Source organism: Erythrolamprus reginae, chromosome 1 (genome assembly GCF_031021105.1).
Source record: "Erythrolamprus reginae isolate rEryReg1 chromosome 1, rEryReg1.hap1, whole genome shotgun sequence".
Taxonomy (NCBI): domain Eukaryota; kingdom Metazoa; phylum Chordata; class Lepidosauria; order Squamata; family Dipsadidae; genus Erythrolamprus; species Erythrolamprus reginae.
In genome coordinates, this window is record NC_091950.1 from 332636086 (window position 1) to 332656337 (window position 20252).

Here is a 20252-nt window from a genome sequence, read left to right on the forward strand (position 1 = left end):
GAGAAAGAAAGACAGACAGGCCCCTCATAATTACAGAATGTTTTTAGTCATGTGAACCCAGAAGAAAGACTAGAATTTCCATCACCCATTGCTGGAAAACAATGGCCAATGTAATCCAACTACCGTATTTTTCGGAGTATAAGACACACTAGAGTATAAGATACACCTCAGTTTTTGAGGAGGACAATAAGGAAATAGGGGGGGAATCTGCTTGCCAGGTATTCATCTGGCTAGTGTCTTTAGTCTGGTCAGCTTTAGCACATTATTTTATCCCTTGGTTAAGGACTTAAAAAAATTATTCTGAGAGAGTAACAATGAAAGAGCTTGCAAGCCAGTAAAAGCTGGGAACATCATTAGCACATGGAAAGAAATAATCGGAGCAAGTAGAGCAATGGAAAAAACCCTGCAAAGACTTGAGGCTTAGAAAACATTCTTCTTCACAGAGAGAAACAATGAAAGAGCTTGGAAGCCGGTAAGAGCTGGGAACATTGTTAGCACCTGATTAGGATTTGGAAAACATTCTTCACAGAGAGTAACAATGACAGAGCTTGCAAGTGGTAAGAGCTGGGAACATTGTTAATACCTGGTTAGAGCTGGAAAGAAACTTATTCGAAGCAAGTTAGAGCAATGAAAAAAACCCTGCAAAGACTTAGGGCTTGGAAAACATTCTTCACACGAGTCTGCGGAGAGGGGCGGCATACAAATCTAAATAAACATAAATAAACAAACATAAACAATGAAAGAGTCTGCAAGGTAACAGCTGGGAAAATTGTTAGCAGCTAGATAGGGCTGGGGGGGAAAGCTACATTCAGAGTATAAGATGCACCCTAATTATCAGCCTCTTTTAGCGAGGAAAAAGGTATGTCTTATACACTGAAAAATATGGTATATCCTGGGAACACAAGGCTGGAAACTGCTTAGAACAGGTTTGACTGGCATTACCTACCACACTTTTCAATTTGTCAGATAAGCCGTTGATAACAACTCGTAGTCCATGGAGTTCAGCAAACATAGTCCCAAGCTCTTCACAAGACCGATCACAGAATTCTGCTTTCTTTTCTGTGTTTTCTCCAACATACTCTGTCATGATTGAAGGACTGAGATGCAGGATCTCTGTATTCTCATTAATAGTGTTCACTTCAGCTGGAAAGAAGGAAAACAAAATGAGAATCCAAACCATGTTTCGCTGATTATAACCTTTGATTAAAATTATACATTGATGCATTAGAATGATCTCAAAAGGATCTCTTCTGGAACAGGTCATTTCAAATTACCGGTATGCCAAAGGGAGAAAAGGGGTTGGATACCATCTCTTTTCAATTATTGCTTTCCACAGTTTGTACAATTCAGTTACAATCATAACATGCATCACACACAACATAGCCATTCTGAAATAACTCTGGAAGTCTTTTCAACATTCTGGAAGACTTTTACTTTAAGAATGGAGTTAAAAAAAAGTAATGTATTTAAAATAAATGTTTGAATTTTCTTAATCATTTTCCTTCAGAAATGACTGCACAGGAGGAATGCTAAGGCACAGACATTCAAGATACTATAACCATCCTTTTTAAGGACTTTAATAAGTTTAAAAGACTTGCTTGAACAAACTTAGAAATTTAGAAACACTTTTTAGCATCGCTGAACAAAGGTGAGTACCGGGCATGTGGTTTTAGAAAAATATTTCTGCATTGGCCAATTGTACCCTCTCTTGTAATGAAAAGACAGGAGCCAGGTATCCACAGGGTGTGGTCAAAGCTTAACTTTGATTATACCCTGCAAGACACCCTTGGAAGACGGGTAGAGAAATGACGATACCGCCAATGGTATGGAATGTCGGTTCCAATTTTGAACTTGGCATAACTACAATGGAAGTGCAATCATTGGGATTGGATTCCAAAATCTTTTGATGTTCCAGCCAGAACATCAAATACAGCTTTGGGCTATGGAGAAGAGCAAACTCTGCATAGCCCAAAGGTGTATTCAATAATCAAATCCAAAGCACTGCACAGCCCCAATAATAATTGTGCTGTTTCCGAAGGAGGATAGGCTTATGTGGAAATCAGGAACTTCATTCACTCTTGGCGTTGCTTTTCTACCGAGGTAATGCTGTGATGGCACTGCATGGGCCACAATTAGTTGATCTGGCTGAGAGAATGGAAGATAAATGAGTTTACTAGGCACTCTGAAAATCAAATGGATGGGGAGATAGGATAGAGAGCCTTCTGAAACTTATTCTGAGGGTTTGAAAGCTCCATCATGAGAAAAGAAATCTGTTCCCACATTTTGCCCTAAGTGATCTTTGCCTTCTTTGGCTCTTTCGAGGCCCCCAAAAGTAAGATTAAGAGTGGGGAGTGTTAAGCCTACTGAAAACTGCACTAACAAAAGGAGGAGGTAACCTTGACAGAACAGGTCTAGGGTTGCTTTGTATGGATTTTCCGCTCTTCTTTTATCCTATAAACCCTATTTTCCACTCCACAAAATTGAAGAAATGAAGATTCCCTAAGTGTTAGGCAACAGTCTTTGTAAACTGAGTTGGCAGAAAAATGCACATTTCTGTCAGAGCATGCCTAATGATGGTACAATGCTTCTTGGCGGCACTTTTGCTGAAAAAACAAATGCATGGTTTTTGTTTTTGTTTAAAAAAAAAGATAAATTCAGAGACATAAGTCCTAAACTCCAGATTCTTGGCATAAGTTTGAGAACTACAATGGAAGAGGCTTGCTCTCGATATGACTAAGATTCAAGAATTTGAGACATGGGAACAGCTTTTGTTGTCAACTAGCCAATCTCCTGCTCCATGCAGATTGTTGCAACCATATTCTTAACTTTAGTATGGCCAATACCAGATTCTTAGCATAAGAACCTGGTATGGGCCAGAACAACTAGACACAAGAACACCATCACTTTCCTAAACAAATAATTCCTTCTACACTGTCAAACTATTTAGTAAGTCTGCACTGGTTCCTAATATGATTGGATTGCTTATTTGTACCTGGACTATCATTAAGTGTTGTACCTTATGATTCTTGATGAACATATATTTTCTTTTATGTACATATGCACCAAGACAAATTCCTTGTGGGCCCTATCACTACTTGGCCAATAAAAAATTATATTCTGTTCTGTTCTATTCTATTCCACTCTACTCCACTCCATTCCACATTCTATTCTATTCCATTCCATTCCATTCTATTCAAACTTAAGCAGTGACCTGGCCCATTATGTCAAGCTACCTGTTCTTACAGTGGTCAACCAATGGCATAAGGAAGTCCACCAATCTCTCAGCAGATCACCTTCAAAGCTAATAGACACTGATTCTTATGTCTTCCTTGAATTTATCAAGCCTAGTAAAGAACAATCCTCTGTGCAATCCATCCTTCAGATGATCTTCCCACAGAATTTTTCTTCAGACACTTAGTTTAAAACTATTCCCTTGCCTTTGCATCTCCGTCTTTAAAAAATTCTGTAATCTGCACAGTCCCCTCCTGTGAATCATATTTGGAAGCCTATTGTTTGTCTTGTATAAATTTAATTTTTGGAATGGTCTGAAAAATGGAACATTCATGGAACATGTACATTCAATTCCATTTTAGCATTACATACCAATAAAGAGAAATTAAAACAGCATTCCTATAATTCTTGTTTCAGAATATTTTAATTAATTATTTTTATTTTATAAACATTTAAGCCATGTTCCATGTCCAGACATCTAATGGTATCTTTCTTAAGACAAGTGCAAATTATAAGAACCAAGGCTATTGCCCTCTAGAAATTGCTATTTAAAAACACACACTGGTATTTTTGAAATTGGATTACTTCTGATTCTAGAGAAAGGGCAATAGACTGACGTCACCATATATTGCTTAATGCAAATCAATTGGTAGTGAAAATCAGTAGGTATGCCAGAATGGAAATATCATTATATAGGATATTGTCATAGGAGGAAGGAGGAAAGTATAGGAGGAAAGTGGATATTTGATCTGTGAATAATCAAAGTTACAACTTTAATCAAAGAAAGTCTGTTTGGCAGGAGAAAAACTTATTGCTAATGATACTAATCAATTTAATTGTGGCATCAACAGCTAACTAAATGCTTTTCCGAAGTCTATAATTAACTCTTTGCAGCATTGAGAAATTTGAATTGCTTGCCTATTTTAAGACTTCAGAGTAGAAACTCAAAAACTGAAACACTGCACAATGGAAAATTGATCATGAAGTGGGATAAGCTTAAATGTCAACTTGATGGAATAAAATGAGGTCTTCCTACCATGTGGACACAAAAGTATAGTGGGCTGCTCACATGCAACATAATTAATGTAAGATTATAACATCAACCTCAACTGAGTTTTGACCAAGATATTAAGATTGCAATCGTCATAACGGATCCAGAGGCAGTCCAAAGAGTAACCCAAAAAAACCTGTTGGCAACTGACATCCTGCAAAAAATAGTATTGGGGCCTCCTTCTGACCATTTGCATAAGATCATATTAAATAATCAATTTAATAAGATTTTTATATGTAGATAAGGCTATTTCATTCTTATCATAATTCATTGCAAAAATCAAAACCAGAAGCACACATAGATAACTGATTCTGCTGGATTCATCAACTTCTTTATAAACATAGTAATATATATATTTACAATACCAATGTAGATTCTTCTTTGAGCAGTTGCACAAGCAAGAGAGATAGTCTCATTTCAACAGAGCAGACAAGCTCAGAGTGGGCTGAGCCCCGCCCAGCCTTCTAGTTTTCAATTTCGTTTCTCTGCACAGACTCACATGAGTTTAGCTCTCATTGGCTGACTTAGTTGCTATGCCTATTCATTGGCTGGCCTTGTTACCATTGGCTTTCCTAGTCATAAATATTCTAACAATCCTTCTTTGTCTTTGGCAATTAACGCAAAAATATATCTCAAATAAATGAAATCTTTGTGAAATGTTATATCTATTCAATTTTGATTTAATGATACTTACACAAAATCAAAACTTTTAAAGATATCAGGTGCACCCTAGATCTCATGCCAATCCATTGCCTTGTGGTTGGATGCACAGTAATTTTAAACTACATTTTAATATTCAGGCAATTGTTTTGTCAGTTTTATTATAAATGGGACAATAGCTTATGACTTTCCAAGTATTTTCATCCCTGGTTTCCTGACATGCTAGCTTTGGTAGATAAGAATTGGAATCCAACAACCTTTAGAAAGGCATAGATAAAATTTCGGAGATAGGATTGACAAAAATAAACCAATCAATGAAGTACCAAGTTGGAAACTAAGGTTTCTACATCCTGCAGTTCATTCTTCATGAGATATTTATTTATTTATTTATTATTTAGATTTGTATGCTGCCCCTCTCCGCGAACTCGGGGCGGCTCACAACAAGGCATAAACAAATCGTACAAATCCAAATAGATTCAAATAAATTTAAATATTTAAAAAGTTTTTAAAAGAACCCCAATATACTAACAAGCACACACACAAACATACCAAACATAAATTGTACATGCCCGGGGGAGATGTGGTATTATACTTAAGAGGTACAGTATACATTTTTTTAAAAATGTTGGACGCTCCACTTTGCAACTTACATAATTATAACACACACAAAAAGGAAGTGGTTCTCCTTTTTCATAAAATTATTTAAAGGTTTTTAAGGTCAGTCCTTCCTTCATTCCTTCCTTCCTCCCCTCCCTCCCTCCCTCCCTCCCTCCTTCCTTCCTTCCTTCCTTCCTTCCTTCTTCTTTATAGGTGTGAAATCTGACTGGGACACTTTGAACCACTTTGGTTTTTGCTGTGGTAAAAAGGGAAGGAGGAATGTGTAATAGGTATGTTCACTGTCTTGAGTTAATTATAAAAATAATAAAGATAAGATAATAAATACATACAAAAGCCCATGTTTGGTAGGAGTTGTAGTAAAAAGGACAGCTCATGTTTAATTTTATTATCAATTATACTAAACTTTTCATTCTATTCATTCACACTTCCATTCTTTTCTTTTTCCATTTCCTGTACCATCCATTACATTCCCTTTTAGATTCAGCCTAACAGAGAAGGATATTGTGCATAACTTCTGAATTAACAATGCCACATCTTCTTCTTACCTGATTGACTTCTCTGGCATCCTTTATTGCGCAAAATATCCTCTACTGTAGTTCCAAAAACCAGATAAGGATTTTGTAGAAGACCCTAAAAACAGACAGAAGTATTTTTACATTTTTCTCATATGTTTTAGGGATATCTTCTTGTTGCCTGTTTTTTTAACTGACTTTAACAATGAATAGATTAACAAATGCAACTTTTATTATGATAAAAATGTTTTTCATATATAGAGCCGAGGTGGCGCAGCAGGTAGAGTGCAGTAGATCTGACTGTAAATCTGCAGGTCAGCAGTTCAAATCTCATCACCGGCTCAAGGTTGACTCAGCCTTCCATCCTTCCAAGGTGGGTAAAATGGGGACCCGGATTGTGGGGGCAAAGGCTCTGTTAAAAAGTGCTATTGCTAACATGTTGTAAGCCGCCCTGAGTCTAAGGAGAAGGGCGGCATTAAAAAATTGAATAAATAAATACATAAATATTGCTTCATGTGTAAAGAGGCATTTCTTTGGCACAAAGTTAATATTCCACCAGCTGCATTTATAACACATTTTCAAAAGTTCTAATATTCAATGTGGTGATACATAAACACAATAATAAAAGAGAAATAAACAATTAGAAGATTATAATTTAAATACTTTCTTAACGTGGACTTCATCAGATGATCTTGGTCAAATGACTATTTCTCTGTAAAATCTATATCACTGGATCGCAAACAAATCATGATAAGATGATGGAATTCCATGCAGGAAAGATGATAAAAAGTACAATAACTCTATACTACTTCATAATGTAGTAGTTGGCTCATATTGGTTTCTAACACCGAAATCCTGGTATGATTCAGAATATTTTCCAATAACATTCTGATAACAGTCTTTACCAACCTCATTATATTATAGTTTCCAGAATTCCTTGGGAAGTGGTTAGGAAGAAGTAATCTTTGATGCTTTTAGTCATGCTTTTTTCTAGATGGATACACAATCTAAGTTCTAAATTAGTAATGTGTGTTTACCCAATTACATTCTATTCCTGGTGAACAGTTGAAATTTAAGTAGGTGAACTACTTTTCGATCAGTTGTAGAGCTAAGAAAAGAGCAGGAAAAAATAGAAATGGGAAATTCACTCCAATCTACATCCTTCATTAGTGCAATAAGGTATCTAAGCCCTTCATGGCACCGGACCAGATTATCTCAGGGACTGCCTTCTGCTGCACGAATCCCAGTGACCAGTTAGGTCCCACAGAGTGGATCTTCTCTGGGTCCCATCAACTAAACAATGTCGTTTGGCGGGACCCAGGGGAAGAGCCTTCCCTGTGGCGGCCCCAGCCCTTTGGAACCAACTCTCCCCAGAGATTAGAATTGTCCCCACCCTCCTCGCCTTTCGTAAGCTTCTTAAAACCCACCTCTGCCGTCAGGCATGGGGGAACTGAGATATTCTTTCCCTCTAGGCCGTTACAATTTACGCATGGTATGTCTGTATGTATGTTTGGTTTTTATAATAAGGTTTTTTTTACTTATTTTAGTATTGGATTGGATTGTTACATGTTGTTTTTATCATTGTTGTTAGCCGCCCCGAGTCTACGGAGAGGAGCGGCATACAAATCCAATAAATAAATAAATAAACCAGTGGTCTGAGTAATAAAAGTTTAAATCTGAGGACATTTGGAAGCCTAAAGATTTGTCACTCATGTCCTACAGAGTAGGAAAGCAATTTCTAATTTTCCTTTTTCCTCTTTCAGTATGCAGACTGAAGAAAAAAGATATACACGTCTTCTCAATGTGACTAACATGGAATGAATGTGTAATTTAACATCTTTTGAAAGTTTGGATAGATTTAGTGTTATTGTAGAAAAATACAGCTGTTAACATCTGTATTCATCTATTGCTAATCCACCAATTAGCACACCCCAGAGAAAGAGACTCTATAGCCCAATTCCCACAGTCTAGAAATGCTATGAATGACTAAGATTGCAACCCTTTAGTTAAACTTTTTTGCATTCTATTCAACTTGCTTCTGAAAAAAGTGTATTCCACTAGACTGTTATTAGCTGCCCAGAGTCATGTGTATGAGAAGGATGGCCTATACCAGTGATGGCGAACCTATGGCATGAGTGTCACAAGTGGCATGCGGAGCCATATCTGCTAGTACGTGAGCCATTGCCCTATCTCAGATCCAACATGAATGTGTGTACCAGCCAGCTGATTTCTGGCTTGCACAGAAGCTCTGGAAAGGTGTTTTTGGCTTCCAGAGAGGATGGGGAGGACACTTTTACCCTCTCCCAGCTCCAAGGAAGCCTTTGGAGCCTGGGGAGGATGAAACCAGAAGTTGGGAAACAGGCCATTTCCAGCCTCCAGAGGGCCTCCGGGGGACAAGGGAAGCTGTTTTCGCCCTCCCCAGGCATTGAATTATTGGTTGGGCACTCAGGCATGCATGATAGCACATATACACACTCTTTCGGCATCCGAGGAAAAAAAGGTTCACCATCACTGGCCTATACATTTATTAAATAAATATTTCTATTCCCCCCAGCCAACTTTTAGAGTCCAACTGACTGTTTCTTATTTAAAATAAAATTAGCATGCAAAATTAGTTACATATAAAGGCAGGGGGGAGGGAGAGAAATGCCACGGATTGAAAGACAGAATAAGATTTCAATTTTTCATTAGATTGAAACCTCTAAATCTGGAGCAGTCTCTGTCTCCACAAAAATGTCTACTACATCCTTTAACTACTCTTTTTGGCACAAGCCATTAATTATTTTTTTAAAACAAGTGTCTTGACTATAGATATGTGCTGTTAAATCCTTGTATGTATGACTTAATTTTTTTGTTTATATTGCCCCAAGTTCTTCATAAGCAAAGGTATTAAGTCAGAAAGAGATAAATTACAGATATTGGACTCATGCTTTGCAAAAGAGAATCCCTAGTTGATTCTATTTGATTGATTGATTGATTAAATTTAATACATACGCCACCCATTCCGCCAATAAGATGACTCTGTCTTAAGTGCTTCCTTAAGATACCAGGGATGGGTTCTAATTTTACCTCACTGCCGGTTTGCTTCCTCCTACACCACGTGGCTGTGCACATGTGCAGTGTCGAAAACTCACCTTCTTCTCATGTGCAGAAGCAAAAACCAGCAAAAAATAGCAAAAAAAGAAAAGCCAAAAAAAGATGGTGACATACATGGACCGGCACCGACAGAATTGGTTCTGTGATGTCATCACTGTTTACCACCAGTTCTATAGAACCAGTGCAAACTGGGAGAAACCCACCACAGGATGATACCATAATTTCAAAGAAACAAAGCAATATTTGCAAGGTGTTGTTTCAATAACTCCTTCCAAATTCTAAAGTTGCCTTTTTTCACCCTTCCTGATGTCATGCAACATGTGATCAGCAACCCTCAATGATTTTTAAATAGCTATTCTATGTTCACTAAGGACACTCTACCCACTCTAATGGATTTTCCGAAATTCATCTGGTTGACGTTTTAGTTAATTACATGAGGAGGATTTCAAAACATTGTGCAGTTGAAGTGGAAACTTGCAAAAAAATGAGCTCATTATTAAGTTCTCAGTGCTGGAGAAACTGTCTAATTTAGGTTTAATTAAGGAATTTAAGACCCTTGTGATGGTAATATATTAAATCCCTTTAGCATGAATCAGCATAAGAGCATAAGAATAGAATTCTAGTTATATTTGGACAGCCATTACTTCTCTATTGCTAGTACAGAGAAAGAAAGACAGCTCCAGAGCTTTCTGAACATGTAGTTCTTGCTGATCAACTGAGTTGTTTAGCAACCATTTGAATTTGTGATGGTTGAAAAAATTGCTCTGTGAAAACTCCTCACAAAGTTCAATACAGCATCCCGCACAACAGTGGGTTGATCCCAGTTATGCCTGGTTCAGCAAACTGGTAGCAGCGGTGGGATGCTCTGCCCACCCACCTGGGATGCTTGCACGCATGTGCGCGCATGAGCAAACCCATAGCGATGGGATTTACAACCCACTACAGATCCCACAGGCACAAGATTGACATTTGCAAGCTTCACAACCAGTTCCGTCAAGTAGAATTAATAGAGAACACAGAACTAAAATGGCAAGTCGTGGTTATGCAATGTCTTGTTTAATGACCACAATGATTTATTTAAGTACGGAAATGTAAATGACACAAAAAGTCTGGCAGTCGTGTGATTTTTTTATTTACTTAGCAACAGAGTTGCCGATCCCAACTGTGGTTGGTGAGGACTACCTGGAAATGGTGAACTGACAGCTGATTGTGCTTCAAAAGATCATACAATCCAGGAAACTGTTGGCCAAACTGGTCACTCTTACATTATTTCCTTGCTCACCTGATAAGTTTAGAAATACTGGATATGTCATTTTCTATTTTATATGCTACTTTAGAAAATACAACAGAGATGGAATTGTTTTCTCCAGTTATGCAAGCTATGAATTCTAATTTGGAGAAGATTTAACTGAAGCTGTGAACAATGGAGATGAAGAGGAAGAAAGAGAAGGAGGAGGAGGAGGAGGAGGAGGAGAAGAAGAAGAAGAGCAAGAGCAAGAGCAAGAGCAAGAGCAAGAGCAAGAGGAGATGAGGACTGCAGCTTTCAGTGGCCACCATGCCCCGAGCAAATAAAAAAAAATTGCAACCTCCAGCATACTTACCATACTTTTCAGATTCCAAGTAAACATTATATGTCATCACCCCTGGGAGAAAGGCTCGATGAATTCAGTAGTAGTTGACATAAATAATATTCAATTGCAAGCCATTTAGTTCATAGACCATCTGCCTTGTAGGTTACCTACCCGAAAGTGGCTCTCTCGTGTAGCTCCCTTGACCACATACATGTTACTTTTCTCTGCTTTCAGGTATTCATAGAAAGGTTCTTCCAGGGTCAAACTGTCAATGAGGTCACAACCAACATAGACATTGTAGTTTTCTCCTGTGACTTGTACGGTGATATTCTTCCACTGCACATCACCTAAGTCCAATTCTTCCAAAGAATGCCGTTTCCAGGCTCCATCAATCCAATAGGAAAGCTCAAGCGTATTTTTTTCACTATTGGAAACAATCTCAAACTGTCGTTGAAAGACGCCAGGACCTTCCAATGCAAGGAGGGTCCCTTTGGAATTCCTATCCTGCCTCATGGTGAGTGTCAGTATAAAACCCTCATTTTGCTGCATCAGTTTGATAATCTGTCTTAATTTCTCTGAATTAACTGGAGGGATGCGATCGAAACGGATGAAGCGATATGCTGGGACATTGGAAATGTTGCCCCGGAATAGTTTTGCTCCGAGTGTCTTTCTGTTTATGTTGCTGATTTTCAGTAAGTCAAAATATGTCCCATCCTCTCTCTCACCATCTGCAAAGCCACCACCAAAAGAAGTGACACAGTTACAAGAAAGGAATAACCAATGTAATTGACCATCATCTGTCCAATATATCTTTCACTCACTTTTAGCATGACTTACTTATCATTGCTCTTAAAAGTTATACAGGTAGCCCTTGACTAACGACCACTATGGAGGCATGAGGGCGCAGTGGTTTGAGTGCAGGCTACTTCTGCTGCCTGTCGGCTGCCTGCAGTTTGGCAGTTCAAATCTCACTAGGCTCAAGGTTGACTCAGTCTTCCAGCCTTCCGAGGTGGGTAAAATGAGGACCCACATTGTTGGGGGCAATATGCTGACTCTATAATCCCCCTAGAGAGAGCTGTAAAGCACTGTGAAGCAGTATATAGATCTATAACTGTATTGCTATTAAGCCCTAAATTTCCATTGCTGAACTAGAGAGTTGTTAAAGGTGAGTTTTGCCCCATTTTGTGATCTTTTGCTACAGTTGTTAAATTGTTAAATTAATAACACAGTTGTGTTTAAGTGAATCTGGCTTCCCCATTGATTTTGCCCGATTCACTGCAACCATCATATATTTGAACCAGTCGTCAAGCATCCAAATTTTAATCACACAATTGTGGGGTTGCTGCAGTGGTTGTGAGAATGAAAAAGAGTCACAGGTCAATACCTCAGTGCTGTTGTAACTTTGAATGGTCATTAAGGAATGGTTGTAAGTCAAGGACTACCTGTAGTGCAATGTGCAACCATTTTCTCACTCAGTCTCATACACCCACACACACACAAATTATAAGGTAGATCATATGGATCTCAACATTACAGGCTGGAAAATTTAGGCTGAAAGTTTTATTTGTATTAAACCTCAGCCACCTAAACCAAATATATTCATTAAAACGTTCTGATACAATCCTATTTCTCTTATCAATGGCCCACATTGGATAAATAATTAGGGAATTAATTAGTGGATATCATTTAAGTTAGTCTCATATTCAAATATTCAAATATATTCATATTCAAAATTGAGCCAAGGGGGCGCAGTGGGTAAAGAGCAGTACTGCAGGCCACTAAAGCTGACTGCTAGATCTGCAGGGCACCGGTTCAAATCTCATCACCGGCTCAAGGTTGACTCAGCCTTCCATCCTTCCGAGGTGGGTAAAATGAGGACCCAGATTGCGGGGGCAATATGCTGGCTCTGTTAAAAAGTGCTATTGCTAAGATGTTGTAAGCCATCCTGAGTCTAAGGAGAAAGGTGGCATGAAAAATTAAATGAATGAGTGAATGAATGAATGAACGAACAAACAAACAAACAAATAAATAAATAAACAAACAAACAAACAAACAAACAAACTACATCTCAAGTTAAAACACATTAGCCACACACTAAACTATGGTTCATTTACTGAATAGTCCAGAAGTAGATGGGTCCACATATGGTTTAAGACACTGTGTGAACCTTTCCAGTATATTAAAAAGTAACTTTGCATGGTTTCAGGTGGAATTTACCTCCAGGCTATTTCATCAGGGGTAAAATGAAATGTTCCCGGTTCGCTCATGCCTGTCGATCATTGGATAGTCAGTCGCAAAGGGAGCGAGAGGTTCCGCCCACCCACCTGAACACCGCCATTTGGGTTCTTTTACCCTCTGCGCATGCACATAATGCTTTGCACATGTACAGAGGGTAAAAGAACTCAAATGGGGTGCGTCTAGGCGGAGCCTCGTGCTCCCTTTGTGACCGGCTCTTTGACAACCAACAGGCACGAGCAAACCAGGAACATTTCACCCCCGATTTCCATGGAAATGACAACTCACACTCGATGATATTCTCATGTGAATCAAGTGATTTAAATATCTCATTCATGTCATGATATCATTTCTACCATCTGCATGGTAAGATCAAGACATGCATGACAATACTGTACTGAATGCTTAGCAAAAGCAATTAGGCTTATATACAGCTTCATATGGCTTTTACAGCCCTCTCTAAGCCAGTGTTTCCCAACCTTGGCAACTTGAAGATATCTGGACTTCAACTCCCAGAATTCCCCAGCAAGCATTCGCTTGCTGGGGAATTCTGGGAATTGAAGTCCAAATATCTTCAAGTTGCCAATGTTGGGAAACACTCTCTAAGCAGTTTACAACATCAGCATATTGCCCCCAACAATCTGAGTCCTCATTTTACCCACCTTGGAAGGATGAAAGGTTGAGTCAACCTTGAGCCGGTGGTGAGATTTGAACTGTTGAACTACAGCTAGCAGTTAGCTGAAGTAGTCTGCAGTGCTGCACTCTAACCACTGTGCCACCCTGGCTTACATACTTAGTATGAAGTATGTTCATACTTTATGCTGCTCTTTGGCATGAAATGATTTTACCTAGCTGCTACTGCTTCTTGCTCAAATATATGAAATAGATGTGCTTATTGAAGTTGAATAAAAATTCAAGCCAAATCTATTGGCCTGCCAGGAAAAGATGCAACACTACAGCATCTGTTGAAGCCAAGGACACCCCTGGGAGCTTGTCAAAGAAGAGCAGCACATAAGCAAAGCCTAATAACTCCAATAGATTAAACCATTGGTTGAGTCTTAATTCTCAAAGGGAATCAAATTATAAATTCATGTACTAGACAAGTGATTCGGGACAAAGAGGAAGAGATGTGATCTTTCAATCACAAATTAATGTGATGTCTATAGCCTCACATTGAGGTAGCTGCTTGGCCTAGGTATGTTCCCTTTTTTAAACATTGGGCCTTTGCCCACTGCCAAATTGAAGTGCCCGCCATCAATTTTTCAGCCTGGCATCTATCAGTCTCTATGGACTCTTTTCAAGCTACTAGAGCAACCTGATTTTCCTCCAAAGTTAGGAAGAGAAGATTAGCAGATTTTATAGACTTTGAGGCTGGTCTTGGGTGGTTTTGGAAGAAGAGGGAAACCCCTAATTGGACACCAGTTTATCTAAGGCAGCACGTGCCATACAAGTCTAGTGAACTACAGGTAGGCCTTGACTTAAGACCACATGGGGCTACCTTTGAAAAGTGTTTGGAAACTTCAGATCGTGCAGAATGCAGCTGCGAGAGCAATCATGGGCTTTCCCAAAAATGCCCATGTTACACCAACACTCCGCAGTCTGCATTAGTTGCCGATCAGTTTCCAGTCACAATTCAAAGTGTTGGTTATGACCTATAAAGCCCTTCATGACATCAGACCAGATTATCTCAGGGACTGCCTTCTGCTACACGAATCCCAGCGACCAGTTAGGTCCCACAGAGTGGGCCTTCTCCGGGTCCCGTTGACTAAACAATGTCATTTGGCGGGGCCCAGGGGAAGAGCCTTCTCTGTGGCGGCCCTGGCCCTCTGGAACCAACCCCCCCCCAGAGATTAGAATTGCCCCCACCCTCCTTGCCTTTCGTAAGCTCCTTAAAACCCACCTCTGCCATCAGGCATGGGGAAACTGAGATACTCTTTCCCCCTAGGCCTTTACAATTTATGCATGGTATGTTTGTTGTATGTATGATTAGTTTTACAATAAGGGTTTTTTAGTTGTTTTAGTATTGGATTTACATGTTGTTTTTATTGTTGCTGTTAGCCGCCCCGAGTCTACGGAGAGGGGCAGCATACAAATCCAATAAATAAATAAATAAAATAAAATACATTCATTTAGTGACCACTTGGAGTTGCAATGGCTCTGAAAAAAAGTGACTTATAAAAAACATTTATAAAAAAAACATTTTTCACATGTGGGCATCCTCATAGTGGGCATATGTTTATGACAATTGCAGTGTCCTGCATTCCTGTGATCCACTTTTGCAACCTTCTGACAAGCAAAGTCAACGGAGAAGCCAGATTCACTTAACAACCATGTTACTAACTTAACTGTTGCTGTGAATCCCTTAATAACTGCGGGGAGAGAGGTCACAAAATGAGGCAAAACTCACTTAACAATTTAGCAACAGAAAGTTTTGACTCAACTGTGGTCATAAATTGAGGACTGTGTGATGGTTTGGTCATCCAGTTGTTTAGACTGGATTTGGCATTTTTGCCCACCTATTGAATCTTATGCAAGGACCTGGAATAGGCAGATATTATGATGATTATGATTATTTACCCCCCCAAAAAAATATGTTGTTATTTATAGTTATAATTACTCTGCTTTGCTAGCAATAGCACTTGGACTTATATACTGCTTCACAGTGTTTTTACAGCCCACTCTAAATGGTTTACAGAGTCAGCATATCTTTCCCTCAACAATCGGGGTCCTCCTTTTACCCACCTCAGAAGGATGGAAGACTGAGTCAACCCCAAACCCGTGAGATTTGAACCGCCAAACTGCCGCTAGCACTCTGCTGAAGTAGCCTGCAGTACTACTTCTAACCACTGCACCACCTCGACTCATCAGCTGGTAATGTGACGAAGGCAATATTATGGGGATTTTTTCTTTTAATTACATCATGTCTGTATTGTGCTTCAGTAAGAGTAGAGAAAGTTCTCTTATCTACACATCTCCATCTCTTGAGCCCACCCCATCCTCCGCCTCCACAGTTTTTGAGACAGGCCTATTCCAGTTTCATATTTTAGGCATGCAATGGAAAGACGTACAGTGATACCTTGTCTTGCAAACTTAATTGGTTCCGGGACGAGGTTCTTAAGGTGAAAAGTTTGTAAGACGAAACAAAGTTTCCCATAGGAATCAATGGGAAAGTGATTAATGTGTGCAAGCCCAAAATTCACCCCTTTTGCCAGCCGAAGCACCCGTTTTTGCGCTGAGACTCCCCTCCGTGGGAAACCCCACCTCCGGACTTCTGTTGCCAGCGAAGCGCTCATTTTTGCGATGCTGGGATTCCCCTGCTGGGATTCCCCTGCAGCATCAAAAAAACACGGAAGTCCGGAGGTGGGGTTTCCCATGGAGGGGAGCCTCAGGGGAATCCCAGCAGCGCAAAAACGGGTGCTTTGCTGGCAACGGAAGTCCAGAGGCGGGGCATCCCAGTGGCAGCAGTGGGTTTGTAAGGTGAAAATAGTTTGTAAGAAGAGGCAAAAAAATCTTAAACCCCTGGTTTGTATCTCGAAAAGTTTGTATGATGAGGCGTTTGTAAGACGAGGTATCACTGTATTTGAGTAAGAACTCTTAAGGGCAAACCAAAGTCATGTGCACACAATTGCAGCCTCCGTTTCATTAGACCTCCTTATAACTATTAAAGTTTCTGCCCGTTTTAAATTGTACAAACAATGGAGAAATTCAATACAGAACACGGAAATTCAAAGACCTACCTTGAGCCTGTGATGAAAGCCACAAAGCTAGACACACCGTTAGTCCCAGTAACCAACTCCTCTGTAACATCGTGCCTAGGAACAAACCAAGATGCATCCATTATTGAAGCTTCTTTACCCACTTTAATTTTACCCAATTTACTCATCTCTCCCATCCCCCCCCCAAAAAAAAAATCAGCTAAAAATATTCCTCTGTGTGGTCAAATATAACATTTCTCATTTGCTGTGTATAGGGAATATATAATACCCTGCTACTGCAATGGATCAATGCATTTATTTTGGCCATGCCTACACTTGGTCTGGGATTGATTATGACAGTAGTAAAAAGGCTCATTTGAAATGCAGGGAAATTAGTCAAGAAGAGACCCTCCTTAATATATTCAAGGAAGCAGATATATGATATGGGCAGAATTCCTTCAAGAGTTTTCACTGAGACGTCTGGGTGCTGGATTGTCTATTAGCTATTGAATCTCTTAAAACCATTACTGGCCAGCTACAGAGTTACATTCTTAGAAGATAATGATATTTCCAGCAGGGTTCCATATCTATAGCGTGTGCTAATGTTTCATCTACACAAAATACTTATGCATACATATGTGCACACACTGATCACTGGAGAAATAGCAGACAGCTTATTTCTCTTATATCTGTTGTTGTACATAAAAGCACTATTCATTTTGATCTATTGTATTTTCACAGACTTCTTCAGTCATAAAAAATATTTAGATTTCATGATCTAACTATAAATATAAGTTTTCAACCACAGTCCTGTATAGAGATCTTGGAAGTCTTATTGAATAATTAATTGCTAACAGAATGTTTCATTACTGAACTGTTAACTCCAGGGTTGAAATTTTTAATATGATCTGCAGTTAAAAAAAAAGGTAGAACATAAATTTAGTACTTCTATTTAAGATTGTACTATAGATCTCATAACTGGGTTATTTCTTGCACACCAGAGCCTGAAAATTCATAGCCAGTTTAAAAAAAATCGCAAGTAAAAAATGTTGATATGACAAACATGCAAATCTTCACAAAGTAGTATTAAAAACAGAGAAAACTGCATATTAACATACACACACATACATTATAAGTATAATTCCCATGCAAGATAAAGTTAAGCACTATTTCAACCGAGTGAGAGATTTAATGGTGTTTTTTTTACATCTATAGGCAGTACAGTATAAATTTGTGTTCTTGCAAAGGCTAATTTTTTTCATTGTACCCTGATTATACTTTGAGAGGAAGGTTTATGGACCATGGATCTGTCCTTAGGAACCCAGCAGTAAGCAGAAAGGTTGTGCTGAAAATCCATTCTGAGTGCTAACAACTTTGCTAACGTTTCAAGCAGTCATTCCTGAAAACTATCAAGTTCCCCCTTCCCAAATTGAAAGGATGGTGCCCAGATCTAAACTCAATCAAATCAATGGAAAATCTTATACCGGATTTTTGTTTGTTTGTTTCACAGACTGTGCACAGAAGATGCTCTTGTGTCTTGTGTTGGGTGGAGAACGCAGCTTTCTTCCTTTCTACAAATACTCTCCAGACTCAAGACAGACACGTATAGCCTTGCCTACTTGCCTTGCCTACTTCTGCACGCACAGCACTAGATACTGGACAGTTCTGACCAAAGATTTAATGCTTCGGTTTGGGGGTAGGAGCACGCCTCCAACCTCCCCTGCATCTAGCTCCCATTTCTTCCCATCTAAAAGGACTTGGGGCAAGAAGAAGAAAAAACGCCCCAGCGCTAGATTGTGCCTTTTCTTTAATAGACAGGTTTAAAAAAAAAAAACTCTCTATTTTAAAAAAACCCACTATCTTTAGAAGTTTTAATTTTCTTTTTAAAAAATTCCTCCTTTGAAAAGCTCGCTCGTTTTTTACGAGAGGGTGTTAGAGAAAACCTGAATTCTTACTAATGAGTGTCTGCGGGTAAGAACATTAGAAAGTCGGCGTGTTATGGATGGGAGGGAGAAAAAAGGAGTGAAAACTTGAATTCTGGCCCAACATCCCTGAGACAGGTCCCGAAGAACCGCGTCGGGACAGACAGTCAAACAGCTGCTCCGTGAATGAGTCGCGCGAGATGCCCGTCGGAACCCAAGAACTCTTTGTCCTCTCCTGCCACTGCCTTTACCACCTTCAGTTCCGCTCCGGGAGTTTCGTTGGGGTGGGGGTGCAGAGGAAGGAAGGAAGGAAGGAAGGAAGGAAGGAAGGAAGGAAGGATGTGGAAGGAAGGAAGGATGTGGAAGGAAGGAAGGAGAAGAAAGGAAGGAAGAGGATGGAAGGAAGGAAGGAAAGAAAGAAAGAAGGGGAAAGAAGAACGAAGGAGGGAACGAAGGAACGAAGGAAGAGACTCCTCTAAGCCACGTGTCGGCGCTTCCCGACGAACAAACTGTCTGAAGTTTTCTCTCTCTGTCTCTCTCTCTCTCGCTCTCTCTGTCTCTCTCTCTCTCTTTCTTTCTTTCTCTCGCTCTCTCTTTCTCTCTCTCTCTCTCCCTCCTCTTGCGCACCTCTCCGAGGAGCAATTGGCTATCAAACGTCCTACCTGCCTCCAGGAGCCTTCTCAGTTCTCACGAACCTGCGGGGTTAATTTGCTGCCAAATCCAAGACCAGGAGACCAAAGTTGTCCGGCTTTTGTAGGGAAGCCCAGCTCCCTTTTTAAAGCGCTGCCCTTCGGCCGGGGGTGCGCTGGGAAGGAGCGGCCGGCTGGGATGCCTTTTTGAAGTGACTCCCCAAAGCCTTGCGCTCGCCCGCTTTTATACAGAGCCCGACGCGCGGGCTGTCAATCAGCCAACGGAGGAAACGCGGCCGCGACCTAAGAATTCCAAGCAGACAATTTGTAGCCGTCTACCTGGAAGGCGATCCCCGGTCCAGCCGCGCGCTCGACCGCAAGCGCTCCTCCTCTCAAGCCCCCTCCCCGCGCGCATTGGCAGCCCTTCCTTCGGGGGGAAGGGTGGAGCCAGGCGGGAAAAGGAGAGAGACCCGTTCCCAGCCGTTGCTCCAGTCTTGCATTATAAAGTCCCTTATTCCTTAATTCTGGGAAAGCCAGGGAACCGGTTGACTGTTCCTGCTGGATCAGACTGAAGCTACCCCGACAGGGATGAAAAGGGTTGGAATAGTGCTTCCAACTTTGGTGGCCACAATGTTTTTTGTTTTTTTTAAAAAGATGTTGAGACTCTAGAAAAAGTGCAGAGAAGAGCAACAAAGATGACTAGGGGACTGGAGGCTAAAACATATGGAGAATGGTGGCAGAAACTGGGCATGGCTAGTTTAATGAAAAGAAGGACCAGGGGAGACATGATAGCAATGTTCTAGTATCTCAGGGGTTGCCACAAAGAAGGAGTCAACCTATTCTCCAAAGCACCTGAGGGTAGAACAAGAAGCAATGTGTGGACGCTGAACAAGGAGAGAAGCAACTTAGAACTAAGGAGAACATTCCTGACAATCAGAACGGTTGATCAGTGGAACAGCTTGCTTCCAGAAGTTGTGAATACTCCAACACTGGAAGTTTTTAAGAAGATGTTGGATAAGCATTTGTCTGAAG

The 20252-nt window shown here is 40.1% G+C and overlaps 1 protein-coding gene across 2 annotated transcripts in view; it reads right to left on the minus strand.

Annotated features, from left to right (window-relative positions):
- THBS2 (thrombospondin 2) overlaps positions 1 to 19570 on the minus strand; it is a 62952-nt gene extending 43382 nt beyond the window's left edge. The window contains exons 1-5 of one of the 2 annotated variants that reach the window (XM_070733894.1): positions 19560 to 19570; positions 16712 to 16786; positions 10911 to 11467; positions 6106 to 6190; positions 947 to 1143 (exon numbers count right to left, since the gene is read on the minus strand). In XM_070733894.1, coding sequence (XP_070589995.1) covers positions 947 to 1143; positions 6106 to 6190; positions 10911 to 11467; positions 16712 to 16781 — 909 coding nt within the window. In that variant the 5' untranslated portion in view covers positions 16782 to 16786; positions 19560 to 19570. The other variant, XM_070733893.1, reaches the window with a different exon arrangement.
- Positions 19571 to 20252: the final 682 nt, after the last annotated feature.